This window comes from Poecilia latipinna, unplaced genomic scaffold (genome assembly GCF_001443285.1).
Source record: "Poecilia latipinna isolate Pla-1442-1.1 unplaced genomic scaffold, P_latipinna-1.0 Scaffold2302, whole genome shotgun sequence".
Classification (NCBI taxonomy): Eukaryota; Metazoa; Chordata; class Actinopteri; order Cyprinodontiformes; family Poeciliidae; genus Poecilia; species Poecilia latipinna.
In genome coordinates, this window is record NW_015114918.1 from 83005 (window position 1) to 97076 (window position 14072).

Consider the following 14072-nt stretch of genomic DNA (forward strand, 5'->3'; position numbering starts at 1 on the left):
CCCCCCCCCCCAGTCCCCCCCACCAAAGCCCCTTTGTGCCCCCCCCCAAAAAAAAAAAAAAAAAAAAAAAAAAAAAAAAAAAAAAAAAATATATATATATATATATATATATATATATATATATATATATATATATATATATATATATATATATATATATATATATATATATATATGTCCAGCTCTGTTTCGTTATGCATTGTTAAGTTTTTATAATATGAGTTGAACCTTGTGTGTGTGTGTTTAAAGATTGACACAGAATCTGTCATGAAAATGACCCCTGTGGTTTTTGGGAAAGGGCAGTGGTTGGGATTCAGACTTCAGCTCTGTGTCCCTCGTGTCAGCACTGCTAGTGAAACATAGCCACAGCTGACACAGCTAAAACACGCAGAGGGAGGGAGCCTCAGTGGCTAAACCATTAACAGCAGCAGCACACCGATACAGCAGGGGTCTTCAGACTTATGTTTGAGCTGGCGGACCTATAGATAAGCTTTTATTGTACTTCAGTGACTTGGTATTTGTGTCCACTGTTTGTTTTTACAGGGATTTGTTTGACAGTCCTTTTCACCTCAAATGACACCAATTTAGCTGGCAAAAGTCACATCATAATTGCTGATATTTGTAAACAGCATCACCAAATACAAAGAGCACAGGTAAAATGGCATGCTGCCGGAAAACATGTCCTTTTTTTTTTTTTCAAAGTTGACCCCAGGTGAAGCTGAACAGAACTGAAAATGTGTTAAAAACTGGATGGATGTACTTTTGTAAGTACTCCACTACATTTAAATATGTGTCCAAACCCTCAATCTACAGGTGAATGGGCTGGTTCTTAACATGATCATAATTTCACCCTAAACATAACCAGACGCTTTCTTTTCAGACTCCAAATAGTTTTTTTTTTTCTTATTTGAATTTTAGAAACTGACTTTAGCTGCACATAATCTACAGGCTGATATAAAACCTCCAGAGACTAGAACAGATATGAACAATGTGAAAAAAAAAATAGGTAAAGTTATCTGTTTTATAGTTTGAGCTTTTTGGGCTTTACTTTAAAATGGGAGTCCTCAAGGGATGGTGTCCCTCATGTATTAAATCTTTCTCTACAGTAATTTAGTCATTTGATTCTGGTGTTTTTGAGCAAGGACCTAAGCAGGGGCTGAAGCTGGAAAACTCTGCTTTGAGAGAGATGGACCACCCTTCCCTGTTAGCAGAAAGATAAAGCTCAGTTCAAAATAGAAAAATTGTGAAGGACGTCCGTTCTGTCCCTCCTATCTTACACAGGTAATTGACGGTTTACAGCCCATAAGCGAGGAAGACCTCTTCTCTCGCATCATATTTACAAAAGATAAACCAAAGGAATAGTATGACACACCAATTTACCATTTTAAACAGCATCTGACCATCTCAGACCATTATATGTATCCAAACTGTTTAATTTCTTTTCTCTTTTTTTTGTCAGTCCTGAGGCAAAAAAAAAAAGACTGAAACTGCGTCTGCATCATACACAAATGAGGGAAAAAAAGGGGGAGGGGGGCTTTGTTATGCAAATCAGGACATAGGGTTTCATGACTAATCAGAAATGTAAACACACACACACCCACGCACTCATGCAAAACCATTGGACCTGCACCTTAGAAAACAAACTGCCTGTCATGCAAACGACTTTAATGCAATCAAAATTTACATCAACTTTGAGGAACATTTATTGCATTGTGTGCCTACTTGGAAACTGGGAGCAAAGAAACGCACAAAGACCTCTTTTAGAGTTGCATCACAGTGTTTACTATCAGTTTTTTTTTTATCCTGCCATTTTCCAACAAGAAACTGAGACAGTGTCAAATTCTTAAAGTATATTTCAACCCAGTTATAAACCGACAGGGTCTCTTAACTTGGCTACTTCATAAGGAAATCCAACAGATGTTTCAGACATTGTGATGTCCTTAAAACAGTAACCATGGTAACCATCTGTTAACGCTTGAGCCAACTTTTCAGCTGAGCCTCTATTAATTAATTTTATATCAGCATAGGCTCACCACTTTTTTGGTGAGGGAGGATAAAGATGCACTGATGAAGTTGACACATTAAACACATTATGATACAGTGAAACTGTCTCACTTGAGCGTAAAAAAGAGAGAGAGACTCAAACAAGCATATGCAATTATTCAACTACAAGACTCAGCATCTGAAGCTCAACCTGTGTGAGCAAAGGTCATATTGTCCTGGCAACGATTTGAGCTCAAGCAATAGTTTTAATTATGGTCTTCTCCAATCTCCTGCCACCATTTGCCCTGCTGTCTCACACAAATGAGCTTACACACACACACACGCACACACACGCACGCACACGCACACACACACACACACATGCGTACATGCCCGCACAACCACCAATTTTCTTTTCAGCGCAAAGCCAAAAGCAGCATTAGCATTAAGTTACATCTGCTCACAGCAAAAACACTAAGACGTGTCTTCACACCGTCTATTTTTTTTTTAATGGTTATTTATTTAACAAGATGAGACCTAGAAAATAATATGTGATAAGCACAAGAAAAGTCAAGTATTATATGAATTTATGAACGACAAACATAGAGAAGTTGGTCATGGTGTCTCCCAGTGCCGATAGCAGGCATGTTTTTAGACCATTTCCACATTTGATTACAGCAGTTTCTGAATATACTTCATGAAGAAATGATTCTGAGTGGAAAAGCAAAAGTCGCATTCAGCAACAGACGTGATAATTCCATAATCCAATCCGTGAACATCTGGAGTGAAAACAGCCTAGCTAGCCAATCAGAGTAGCTGAAGAGATTTAAAAGAGGAGCATCAGTATCCAGAGATGAAAGACACACGGCTCTACTGACTTTTCTGTGTACAAATATAATAATATGTTTATAATTATATTCAAGTAATAAGTACCTCTGTCTTTATCACAGTTGCTCATGCTTGACATTTCTTCTAACACTTTGGCTTGACCAGGTTAACAAATGCTAGACTAGCTGAAAGATAAACGTTCCTCCACTTACCACAAGGCTGATAACATAAGTTGACAGGCCCAGCTGACTAAATCCAAGACTAAATTTGTACTTTTCTTATTCGGGTTTATGTGAAATTACCCTTCTTCATATATAAGGGGTCGTGTAAGCCAAACTACTTTGAGGGATGCACATTTTATTGATTGACACGGCTGTAAAGGTGCTCTTAGCACTAGGACATTTTCACATTTTGTCACTTTACAACCACAAACATTAATGTATGCTATTGGGATCTCATGTGACAGAACCACATAGAGTAGTGCATTATATAAAGTGGAAGGGAAAAGCACACATGGTTTTCAATATTTTTACAGATAAGCTGTAATGGGTCTTGTGCATATATTTAACTGTGAGGTTGATTAGGATATGTCTCTACTAACAATGTTCACGTCTTGCCACGCACACTAAACCAACTTCTGTTTAAACCTTGACTAGGCTGTTTTAGCCTGACTACCCTTTGATTTAAACAATTTGATTGTAGCTCTGGCTTTATGTTTGCCTTTCTAGTGTTTAACAACCTCTGTATGTTTTTTTTTTTTTTTTTTTTAATGAATAATTTGTATTTTTCCCTTTCTGACTTCTGTTCAACTCTGATAGTTGAGGGACAGATTCTCCAACCCGAGCTGGTAAACGCTGCAGTTTCTTCAGAGTGGTTCAGTTGGCAATGCTTACAGCAGCTTTGCAGTCGCAAACTCTTTCCATTTTCGGATGATAGTTTGAACAGTGTGTTCCCAGCATATCCAAAGCTTGGGATACTGTTTCATAAACTAAGCCAGCTTTAAACTTCTCCACAACTTTATCTCTGACTTGTTTGCCGTGTTCGTCGGTTTTAATGATTTTTCTTTTTGGAAAAAAAACAAAAAACAACAACAAACAAAAAAAGACTCACAATCCTCAGAGGACTTCACATAGGAGCTGGATTTATACAGAATTTAAATTACACACAGATAATATCAATCAGGTGACTTCTGAAGGTAGCTAGACTCACTGGGTTTTATTTAGGGGTATCATAATGAAGGCAATAAATGAAACTGCACACCGTACAGACTTAAAAAATAAAGGAAACTCATGCTACATAGCCTTTACTTGTATTTACTCCAAAGTGCTTCACACTATGTTCAGTTATTCATTCACATCCTAATGCTGGCTGTAGCCATAGCTGACCTGGGGCAGAACTGACAGACGAGAGGCTGCCATACTCTGGCGCCACTGAGCTCTCTGACCATCACCAGCAGGAAAGGAGGGTGAAGTGTCTTGCCCTCCAGTTACAGGTCAAATGCCTGTCGCCGTCGTCCATGTCGCTAATATTTTATTTACCTTCTACTTCACAGTTAAGCACAACTTTGTGTTGGTCTGTCACATAAAATCTTCATAAAATAGACCGCAATGTTAAAAATGAAAAAAAAAAAAAGTTCTAGACACACAAAAGACAGTGGAACCAGCAGTTTCTAAATTACTTGCACAAACGCATTCCCTTAATTGGTGTTGACAGGGATAAGCTAACACGCACAGACACACACTTTCTAAAACACTTTGGCAAATTCCAAGCAGTCAACAAAACACGGAAATCATTTAAATGAGAATCAAAACTTAATAGGAAGTGCTTTCGATTGCGCGGTTAAGTGTACGCTCTGTCTCGTTGGCATGTTTCTATTTATAGGCATTGCTACAGTCTACATGCTCTTTCAGACACTGGGCTGCTGCAGTACCTTTAGCTGATGCAATTACTGTTTCGTTGAAATTCAGCCACTTGATTTCCCTGGATTTCCCTCTCCGTCATATCTCATTGAACATTTTCCAAAGTAGTGCATCGATGGCTGTATGAAATGTTCAACCACACCGCAACAGGCTACTGTTGTGCAGTATTTTACCTTGAAACTCTCCTGAGGATGACACGGCCCCTTCCACACATGTGGCGGCAAATATACATGATGAACAGAAGCGTTGTTTATTTCTGCATATGAAAGCGTCCGACACAACACGAAATCCACTCCCCTGAGTTGCAACTGAGCATGAACTGAATGAAGGAACGCAAAACTGGTGAGAAATTTATGAGGTAGGTTAAAAAAAAACAGAAATATATATATATATATATATATATATATATATATATATATATATATATATATATATATATATATTTACATTTTTAACAATGGCAGGTTCACCAAAAAGATGAAAAAGACGACAGGCAGAGACACCACATGACCCCTGTCCTCTCCCTTTCTGCTTGTCCTCCCGCTTGGCTGACTCATCCCAGCCTTTCTGGAGAAGCTGAAGAAATATGTGCCATTCCCAGAAAGATTACAAGCCACAGATACACAGCACTGGAATGTGGCTGAAACCCAATCCTATCGCCGGTCCTGTCGGCGATAGGATTGGGTTGTGACACAGCACAGCGCTCCCCTTCCGTCCTCTCTCGGGTCATTTCAACCATTTCCCAAATAGTCACTTGAGGACAAAGAGCTCAAACACTGTGGCTATAAATCACCCCAAAAATTTTCTTAGTCTTGGTCTCCACATACTGTACACTTGCTTCTACTTCTGCTTGCTATCATCAGTCTACGCAGTGTTCTGGAACTGATACAAACTCAAATTGCTGCAGGCTAGGAGCTGATTTCTGCCAAAATATATTTTTCTTTCTCGCCTTCTTACCGTCTCCCACCAGGGAGAAGAAATATATCTGAGTAGGAAGTGAAAAAAAAAAAGAAAATAGCTTCATCCTCTCACTCTGAAAAATGTCTTTATTTGTCTATAGTACTTGAATAACTACTATGTCTCTCAAAAAAAAGTCAAATTGAGCTCAATTCATGTAGTGGACCCTCGTTATAAGTGGGGTACAGGGAACATAGCTAAATCTGTGAATACTTTGGTCCCCTAATGCTTATCTACTGAAGAGTTCAAACATCAAATACATCTGAATGTGTACAACAGCAGAAGCATCTCCTTATTCCCACTGTTGGAGGTGCAGCCAATCAGAGACAAGGAAATAAATGCTGCTCCTGGATTGGCAAATTTGTAATCGCCAGCCAATAGAGTGTCAAGTAGCATTGCACCTAGTTCAGTCAGGTATGGATTCACATACTGAGAGATACACTCCATCTTGGGCTGTGGTTGCCATTGAATACATGTTTTTGGCAAATGTACTTGTGATTTCTTGATTCTGTTCTTTTTATTTTTTACTTATTCTGCAGGTGTAGAAACAGATTCCGAATATATTTTCTTGCATTTTCTCTCTTTTTTCTTCCTTTCCTCTATTCTTAAATCCCTCTCGTTTTTTGTTTTTTTTCTTCCCAATTATTTATCCCAACACACCTGAATGAAATACTTGTGTTACCTCCTCAGCATACCTTCGGATTTGACAAGGAGGCCTTTGTTAATGAGTCAATTTGGTGTGTTAGAGCCAGACTGCTTTTAGGACAGTAGATCTCAAAGACTAGGATTGGAGACCCCTGCTCTAAAGCATTCTCAGAACATCTGAATTTATACTGAGATTGCATTACACATATGAACTCCATATTAATTGATTAAGTGACATCTGAAGACAATTGGATTCTTTGAACGGTTATTGGAATAATAAACACTTTTCAGATTTTCCTTGGTTAAAAAAAAGCTAAAAGTGCATCACTTTCCTTCCACTTTTCAATTATGCTCTGCTTTGTAAAGAGCAGATGTTATATTTTTCTTCCCATTAAACTTAGATTATAGAACGACAGTGATGAGGAAATGCATCTTTTGAAACGGATTTAACGTTGGCACCAATAAACATGGAGACCACTTTAAATGCATATGTAAAAGCTCCTAATTAATAATGACATAGCTCTTAAAATGATTTGCTTCCACTGGCATATGACTGTTAGTTATGACTTCACATAATAGTAATGCAGTTAGGTACAGAAGACTAAATTTCACAGTGTAATTTGATTACACAGTGGGTCATTTAAAACCCGCTCAACTAACTTATGATGAAATGTGTTGTTGCATCAGCAGGTTTATTTATAGCTCTGTCATATGTAGTAGCTGGCACTGACCCTGGTAATAAATATTAATATACGAACCCTATTTGGATAGTTATTTTATATGTGTACGTCTGCGTGTTTGATTCTGATGTTAAAACACTCTGTCATAACAGGACAGTTCTTCATACCTGTAGGCTCTCTATGTGATTTATATATATATTTTGCTACTGTAAATGTCTTTTATTGCAAACATGACATTAAGTGTGATCAAAAAGACATGGTGACAAACAGAACATTAGCTATTTCACAAATATTCGACTTTACAGCTGCTTCAGAAGGAGCCCCTGCTGTTGTGGGACAGTTGATGTTGTACGTAGGGCTGGAATTATTCTACTCACGTGTCGTTGAATAACTTTCCCCAAAAAAGGAGCGGGTGGTGTGTGGCTGAGGTCACCTCGCACAGCAGGTGATGAACAAACACCCCGGACACAAACACCACAAACGCATTCTGCACATATTTTCACATCTATACACTCAGAAAGCTTTGCCCGTTCCCTTTGAATCACTTTCTCACATTTTTAGACATTCGCGCACACATTGACACACGTGAACACACTTTCAGGAGAGATGGTAGTGTCACAGACATGGCGGGGGGCTATATCAGTGTTGGGACGGGTATATATTTCTGGCTGGTGCTGATAAGCCAACTGATGCCTTGCCTTATTTAGGCAGCGCTCAGTGCTGATACACTAGCAGAGGCACACACAGTGCATGTACTCTGTATGTGTTTGTTTAGCAGGCTGTGTGCATCTCAGTGTATATGTATGTGAGGGGTTCATGAGCGCAAATAGCTGGGCTCTGAATAAGTGAAGGTATATAGATAGAGGTGCATGTATACCTAAAACACTCCACTACTTTCTTATTTAAAGGGAAGTATTGGAAAGGAGATTAACGTGCTGTTTTACAGAATTTCTTTGGTCACTGAGAATTTTGACCCAACATTTTCACGCAACTTAAATTCTTGGGGTGTTGCATCAACATCATATGAAAAAAACAAACAAACAAACAAACAATCAAGATATTTCTTCTTGCTAATTGCTATCTATTTGATGATAGTTGATGTTATTTGGACAAATTAACTACTAAAGAAGCACCAAAACCCTTTTTAATTAAAAAAAAAAAATTACATAGAAGGTTTTGGGCAGTTGGTGGAAAAATAAAATGTGATAAATAAGAATGTTCTTCAAGTGCTACAAGAAAAAAATATCTACGCATTGTGCATAGGAAGTTCAAATGTGGCACTAACAGAATTGCTAGCTAGCCCAAGATGCATACTGGTCCAACATGAGCAATTTTACATGGTTTACCTATTCATCAAGCTCCTTAACAGTACGGCACGTGTGTTAAAAATAAAAATAAAAGACATTTTAGAAATAATTTCTTTCATTTAAAAAACTATTCACATAGATTTACAATGCGCCATTTTATTAATAGTTTGATAACATTTTATTACAATTCTTTTCCAAACCACAAAACTAATTCAAATCTTTGATTAGTGAATGATATGATTGTGAAATCAGACAGCAAAAAAAAAAAAAAAAACATATTGTCTTCTTGTGTGATTAGTCAGGGGCTACAAATGACTTTAAAATCTCTCAGTTAAAAAAAAACAACCCAATTTGGGTTTATTTTGCAAAGTCCAAATAAGGATCAGTACAGGACTAGTTTGATTTCACTCAGTAGATTTGACTCTGAATGCCTAGTTAGGCTTTCACTCCAACAAAATAGGTTATAGTACCTAATGGCAATCACAGAGTGAACTGAAAAGAATAACGCTTGACCTGGATTATAAAAAAGTCATATTTCCAGGTTACTCCCTGAACAGGTTACTACCTCATCACGTTGACTTCAGGGTCAGTCAGTTTGGTTTTTCACATTTTACTGTCAGAAACCTGGATGGAAGTGGTGTGGGTCTGCTAAATCTCCACACCAAAAACAAAACAAACAGGAAACAACAACGATTCTGCAAATCTTTGCACGAAGAGACAAAAGTGGCATCAAATGGCTCACAACTATGTCCAGCTGGATTTCATGTCATGTTCTAACTTACAGTCAGACATTTGATGGTCTAGCGTTACATAGATGCATTGTCTTTCTGCTCAATGCAACCTTTAGGTACATCCCAATTCCGGCTGTACTATAATAGGAAAACATGCAACAGTAACGTTTCTCCATAAAAATGAAATGACAATATGTCTAACTCACATATGCCTGGCTTTTTCATTTATTTTCTTTAAAATCTGAACTCTTTGAGAGCTTTAGCAACTTAGCCGCTTAAAATGTGAATCCATCACAGCCACCAACGGGGAACATTCATCCAACAAGCCAAGTAAATTGTTGGCACGCTTCATTTGTACGAATGACAAAATATTCAATTAAATTCTTTAAATCTGCATTCAAGAAGCCCCTTACAATTGTGACACATGGAATCTGAGATGACCATTTCTATTTGATGTATTCTGCAACTCTAATCTCAAGAAATCAATACAACACCTCTTGATATTAGGCAAATTACTGTTAAAGGGACTTTTTTGTTGATTTTAAATATCCTGGCTTACAGATAAAGAAAATGTGGAATCCGGTATTTTCGGCAATAAGAACGCAAGACAAAAAAAAGAGAATTTACAAAACAGAAATTTCAACCCACTGAAAAGTGTTTTATGTACTGAACTAAACACCTTGTTGGGGCTTATTTAGCATGAATCACTGCAGCGATGTGGCGTGGAGACTTTTATCCTATGGCTTGGTTGAGGTCAGGTTGCTTAAATAGCAGCCATCTGTAGCTCATCTAATTTGTTTTGTGAATTGTTTCTCCTCTCAAGACATTTGATTCTGCACATTTTCCCTCCCCCATTTTTATTTTCTACTCAACTTGCCATTACTATACAAGTTGAAAACTGCACCTCGCTTCTTTAGGAACCAGCTTCTCTTTCTTAAGGGAAACTGTTGCGTCAGTTGTGTTCTCTCTTTGTGCGTTGGTCATGAAATGACCATAAAACTTAAAAAGTGTTTTTCTAAAAAAAAAGATTATTTGAAGTTTTCATTAATTGTAAGCTACTGACAATAGCTAGATAGATTTCTTTTTGTGTAAAAAATATTATTAAAATGTTGACGTCATTCTGATTGATTGATATGCACCTTAATAGTCATTTAAACATCTGTTCTTTGCACACATTCAGAGGAGCTTTATATAGGAAGCTGAGATAACAAAGGGCTTCACAGTACCTTGCACACTCTGTGTGCACATACAGCAAAACTGCTGAGTTACCAAGATACCTAAACTGCTGAACTGTAACAAAAAAACGATTCATGGGAGAAGCTTCATGACTCTGTGAACCTTTCAGCTGCCTGGTCACTTATCTCGGTTCCCAGGCCTCATTTAACCACGCCACACAAACACACGCCCACCCGCACGTGCGCGCGTGCGTCCGCGCAGCGGACTTGGTGAAAGTGTCCATTTTACAAAGATAGGTGGGCACAATAACTGTGAATGAGAGACAGAAAACTTCACTCCACTGCATCACGCTGGCTCTCTATTGATTAGCTCATCACAAGCATGAGGTCATCAGCTCCATCCCAGAGGCGGATGGGATAGCTCCTCTCTACTGTAAAACCACAGGGGAGTGTTACTCTCCATGCCCCTTTTGCACCCCCTCCTGCTCCTCCATCATCTCAGCCCTCCTCTTCAGAAACCATCAGCTCAGCAAACACGCAGCTCCCCCGGTCGTGCTCTATTAGAACTCGTACGATTTAATTCATTTTACTCTCCGGCATGCGCTCATCTCCCTCAGCTCGCCCTGCTTCCCTCTGCGTCCTCTGGGAACGCTGCACAATCAAAGACAGAGAGTCACGTGACCAGGACCAGATCAATACGAGTGCATCTTTCACAGTGCACTGTACTGTACAACCGGACTTACGTAACGTGCTGACAATTCGCCGCTCTGTGGAGCTCAGAGCATAAATGTGCTCTTAAAAAATATCTTGAAAGGAGGCAGAAAGTTTGAAGACTTCGGCGCACGATGCAGACTGTAATTTGATCACTCAAGTTCAGCAGAGGGAACCTTGCTGTCTGATATAAACACTTTGTGCAAACTGAATCATTTTCCTGGCGATTCCCTGTGTAAACAACCAAAGAGGAGATCAGATGTCTCTTGCTTTAAAAGCATCCGCCATTTATCTCCATTCCCAGTATGATTATTTCAAGCCCAGTGGCCTTCACTGACATGCATGAAGTCTCACCCTAATGCAGGTTCTGTTGTTGACAAAATAGGAATGAAGATATTTTGCAGTAAACATGTCAAGTCAGCCTTGTGTTATTTTACATCTTTAAACTCAAATAAAAATATTCTTCTTACAATAGAAATAATATATCATAAACACCTTATAAAAAAAAAGAATAAGAATTACAGTAGATTTTTTCTTATCTGTACAGAGTTAGAATATAATGACCAAGTAAACAAGTACTTGGCCCTTGGTATCCAGGAAACCAACCAATGTAAATAAACCAAATCTGCTAAGAAGAGCCAATCATGCTAGGACCTTAGTGATTGCTTTCGTTTGCTAAGGGACGTATCCACCTTGAAAACAAAATAATAAAACAATAAAAGCCTCACATTTATATTGCATATGTGAAGATGATGACAGGACATTAAACATATCCAAAATTATTCAGCTCTTTCATGAAGCAGCCTACTGTACTTAAGCCACGTAGCACAAACCTTTGCAGACATAGACAATAAGCCAAACATATATAAGAACTTTACCTGTAAGGGAAAAACTCAATTCTGTTTTTTAAGTTTTAAAGGGAGATACAGAATGTTCACAGATAAAATGTTGAAACACTTTAAGCAGTCCAAGCCAAAATCTAAGTCTTGTTAGCTTCACACATGTTGCTACGGTCGTCGTGAGGATGAACAACAAATGATCAGTTATTGTGCTGTGATTTAACCGTGTGTTTAAAGTGCACTCACACGTCTGAGCTTCTGGATTTCATAAATTGTCGTTGACATGTTTATGCAGGCAAATTTATGTGCCCCCCTTGGGAGAGCAGGAGCAAAATCAGCCATGCCTGATTGCATCAAACCCTTTTCCCAGCTTGTACTCGCTCCCTAAGTCATCACTCATACAATTCCCTGATGCAATGAAAGCAGAGGATGTCAAAGCAATGCTGTGAGCCCCAGCGTGGTGGTGGAGGTCGGTGGTAGGGGGGACTCTGGATGAAAAGGTCACATCACATTCACCTGTTAAAGAGCAGATGCCACATCAGAGCAATACTTGGCGTGGGCACAGCTATGGGTCATACAGCTCACACACGTGAACTCTCCGACACACGAAACACGCACACAATGCAAACAAAGACGCCCGACCCCTTCCCCTGGGAATGAAAAACTTGTGCAGAGAATAGAAACAGAACCTTTTTTCCAGGGACTATTGCCCTGGCAACACAAAATCCTTGACTGCTGATGATGTATAAAGGTTTGGACAACAGGTCACTAGACAACTCAGAGCCTTCAATTTATGAAAACCCTCTTCAGGGTGTTCTCCTGTCTTTGTTGTCTATTTAAACAGTGCACACACACATGCATGTACAGGAGGATGAATGAAAACACACATACACATAAGCATCACAAGTACCTGGAAGCGGCTATTTCCACCTTACTCCTCGCAATGGCTGCAGCCCGCTGTGCCCCCTCCACAGCACGATCTACCTTCTCTTTGGTTTTGGGATTCTTAAGAGGAATCAACTGCTTTCTTATTCCACGCACCAGCACATTATTTTTGTACTTCCCTTCTTCTTTGGTGCTGTCTGGGAAAACAGTGCACCCATAGCCATGGCGCTTGTTGTTAAGCCACTCTCCTTCATATTTCATCCCGTTGGATCTCTCTGAAACACCAAATCCGTTACGCTTGTCATTCTTCCACTCCCCCATGTAGGTCTCAGTCGTGGTCGCGTCCACGTGGTCCTCCAGTGGTAGGTCCTCGTCTGGCAGCTCGCCATCACCGATTGATATGGTGGAGTTGGCGTCGCTGGAACTGATTCGGCTCATGGTGGCATCGCTCCTTGCGGAGCTACGTTTGCTGGAGATAGAGGTCCGAGAGTCAGACTTGCGCAACTGCCTAAGGCTGCCGAAAAGGGAACCCCGGCGGAACAGGCCCTTCTTCTTGCCGGTGACGACCTCGCTGTCTGAGTGGAAGTTGAGGACGAAACCACCACGAGTGCCCGTCGGCGTGTCCACAGGGGAGGAGAGGTCGTGGAGGACTGCACCGTTGCTCTGCTCAGAGCGCAGGGAGGCCATGGACGTACGAAGCGGGGAATGGATAACGGTGGCCATGCCATAGGGAACACTCTGACGGACGCCATAACCATGACGCATCCCACCCATCCATTGGCCTTGATAGGTTCCTGGGAAACATGCAGACATAAACCAGTGAGTTGCTGTGGTTCCGTAACATTTCACCATTCATTCTTCAATAAAATCCCTTTCCGCTTACAAGCTCTAAAGATATTTCACTTTTGTCATGTCTACTATGTGAAAATGGTTGGAAATAAGACTTATATGTTGGCATTTTTCAGAAATTGAATTTTTGGTGGTCAAGATTGGGAACTGTTTGAGAAAACTAATGTAATTTATTTACATTATGTGTTGGCATACTGAGGCAGGAAATTTAATAGTGGTAATTGGACAAACAAAATCTGCTCCTCTACTTCTAAGAATCTCTTTATGCTACTCGTCAGTTCAGGATAAGACTTGGAGTACGGTCTGAAGGCAAGTATGTACGGGATTCTGGCAGAAATTAATGGACTTCACAAAGGTGCAGAAATGAATACACTTACTCATACAGCAATTTAAAGGATCCATGAATTGGGGTAAAATATACATATATAGCTAATGAAATGCTTTCTCTTTTTTAGATCAGTGATGGTAAACACAGCAAACTGAATCAAAGGCTTAATTGAAGACCATCTGATTCTGTGAATCACTTGGTATAAACAAGAATCACTTGGGTAGGATTATGTTTT

General features: G+C 39.5%; 1 protein-coding gene across 1 annotated transcript in view; it reads right to left on the minus strand.

Annotated features, from left to right (window-relative positions):
- Window positions 1-13473, minus strand: part of LOC106937245 (junctophilin-1) — a 36063-nt gene extending 22590 nt beyond the window's left edge. The window contains exon 1 of the mRNA XM_015018652.1: window positions 12686-13473. Coding sequence (XP_014874138.1) covers window positions 12686-13473 — 788 coding nt within the window. The remainder of the gene's footprint in view (window positions 1-12685) is intronic.
- Window positions 13474-14072: the final 599 nt, after the last annotated feature.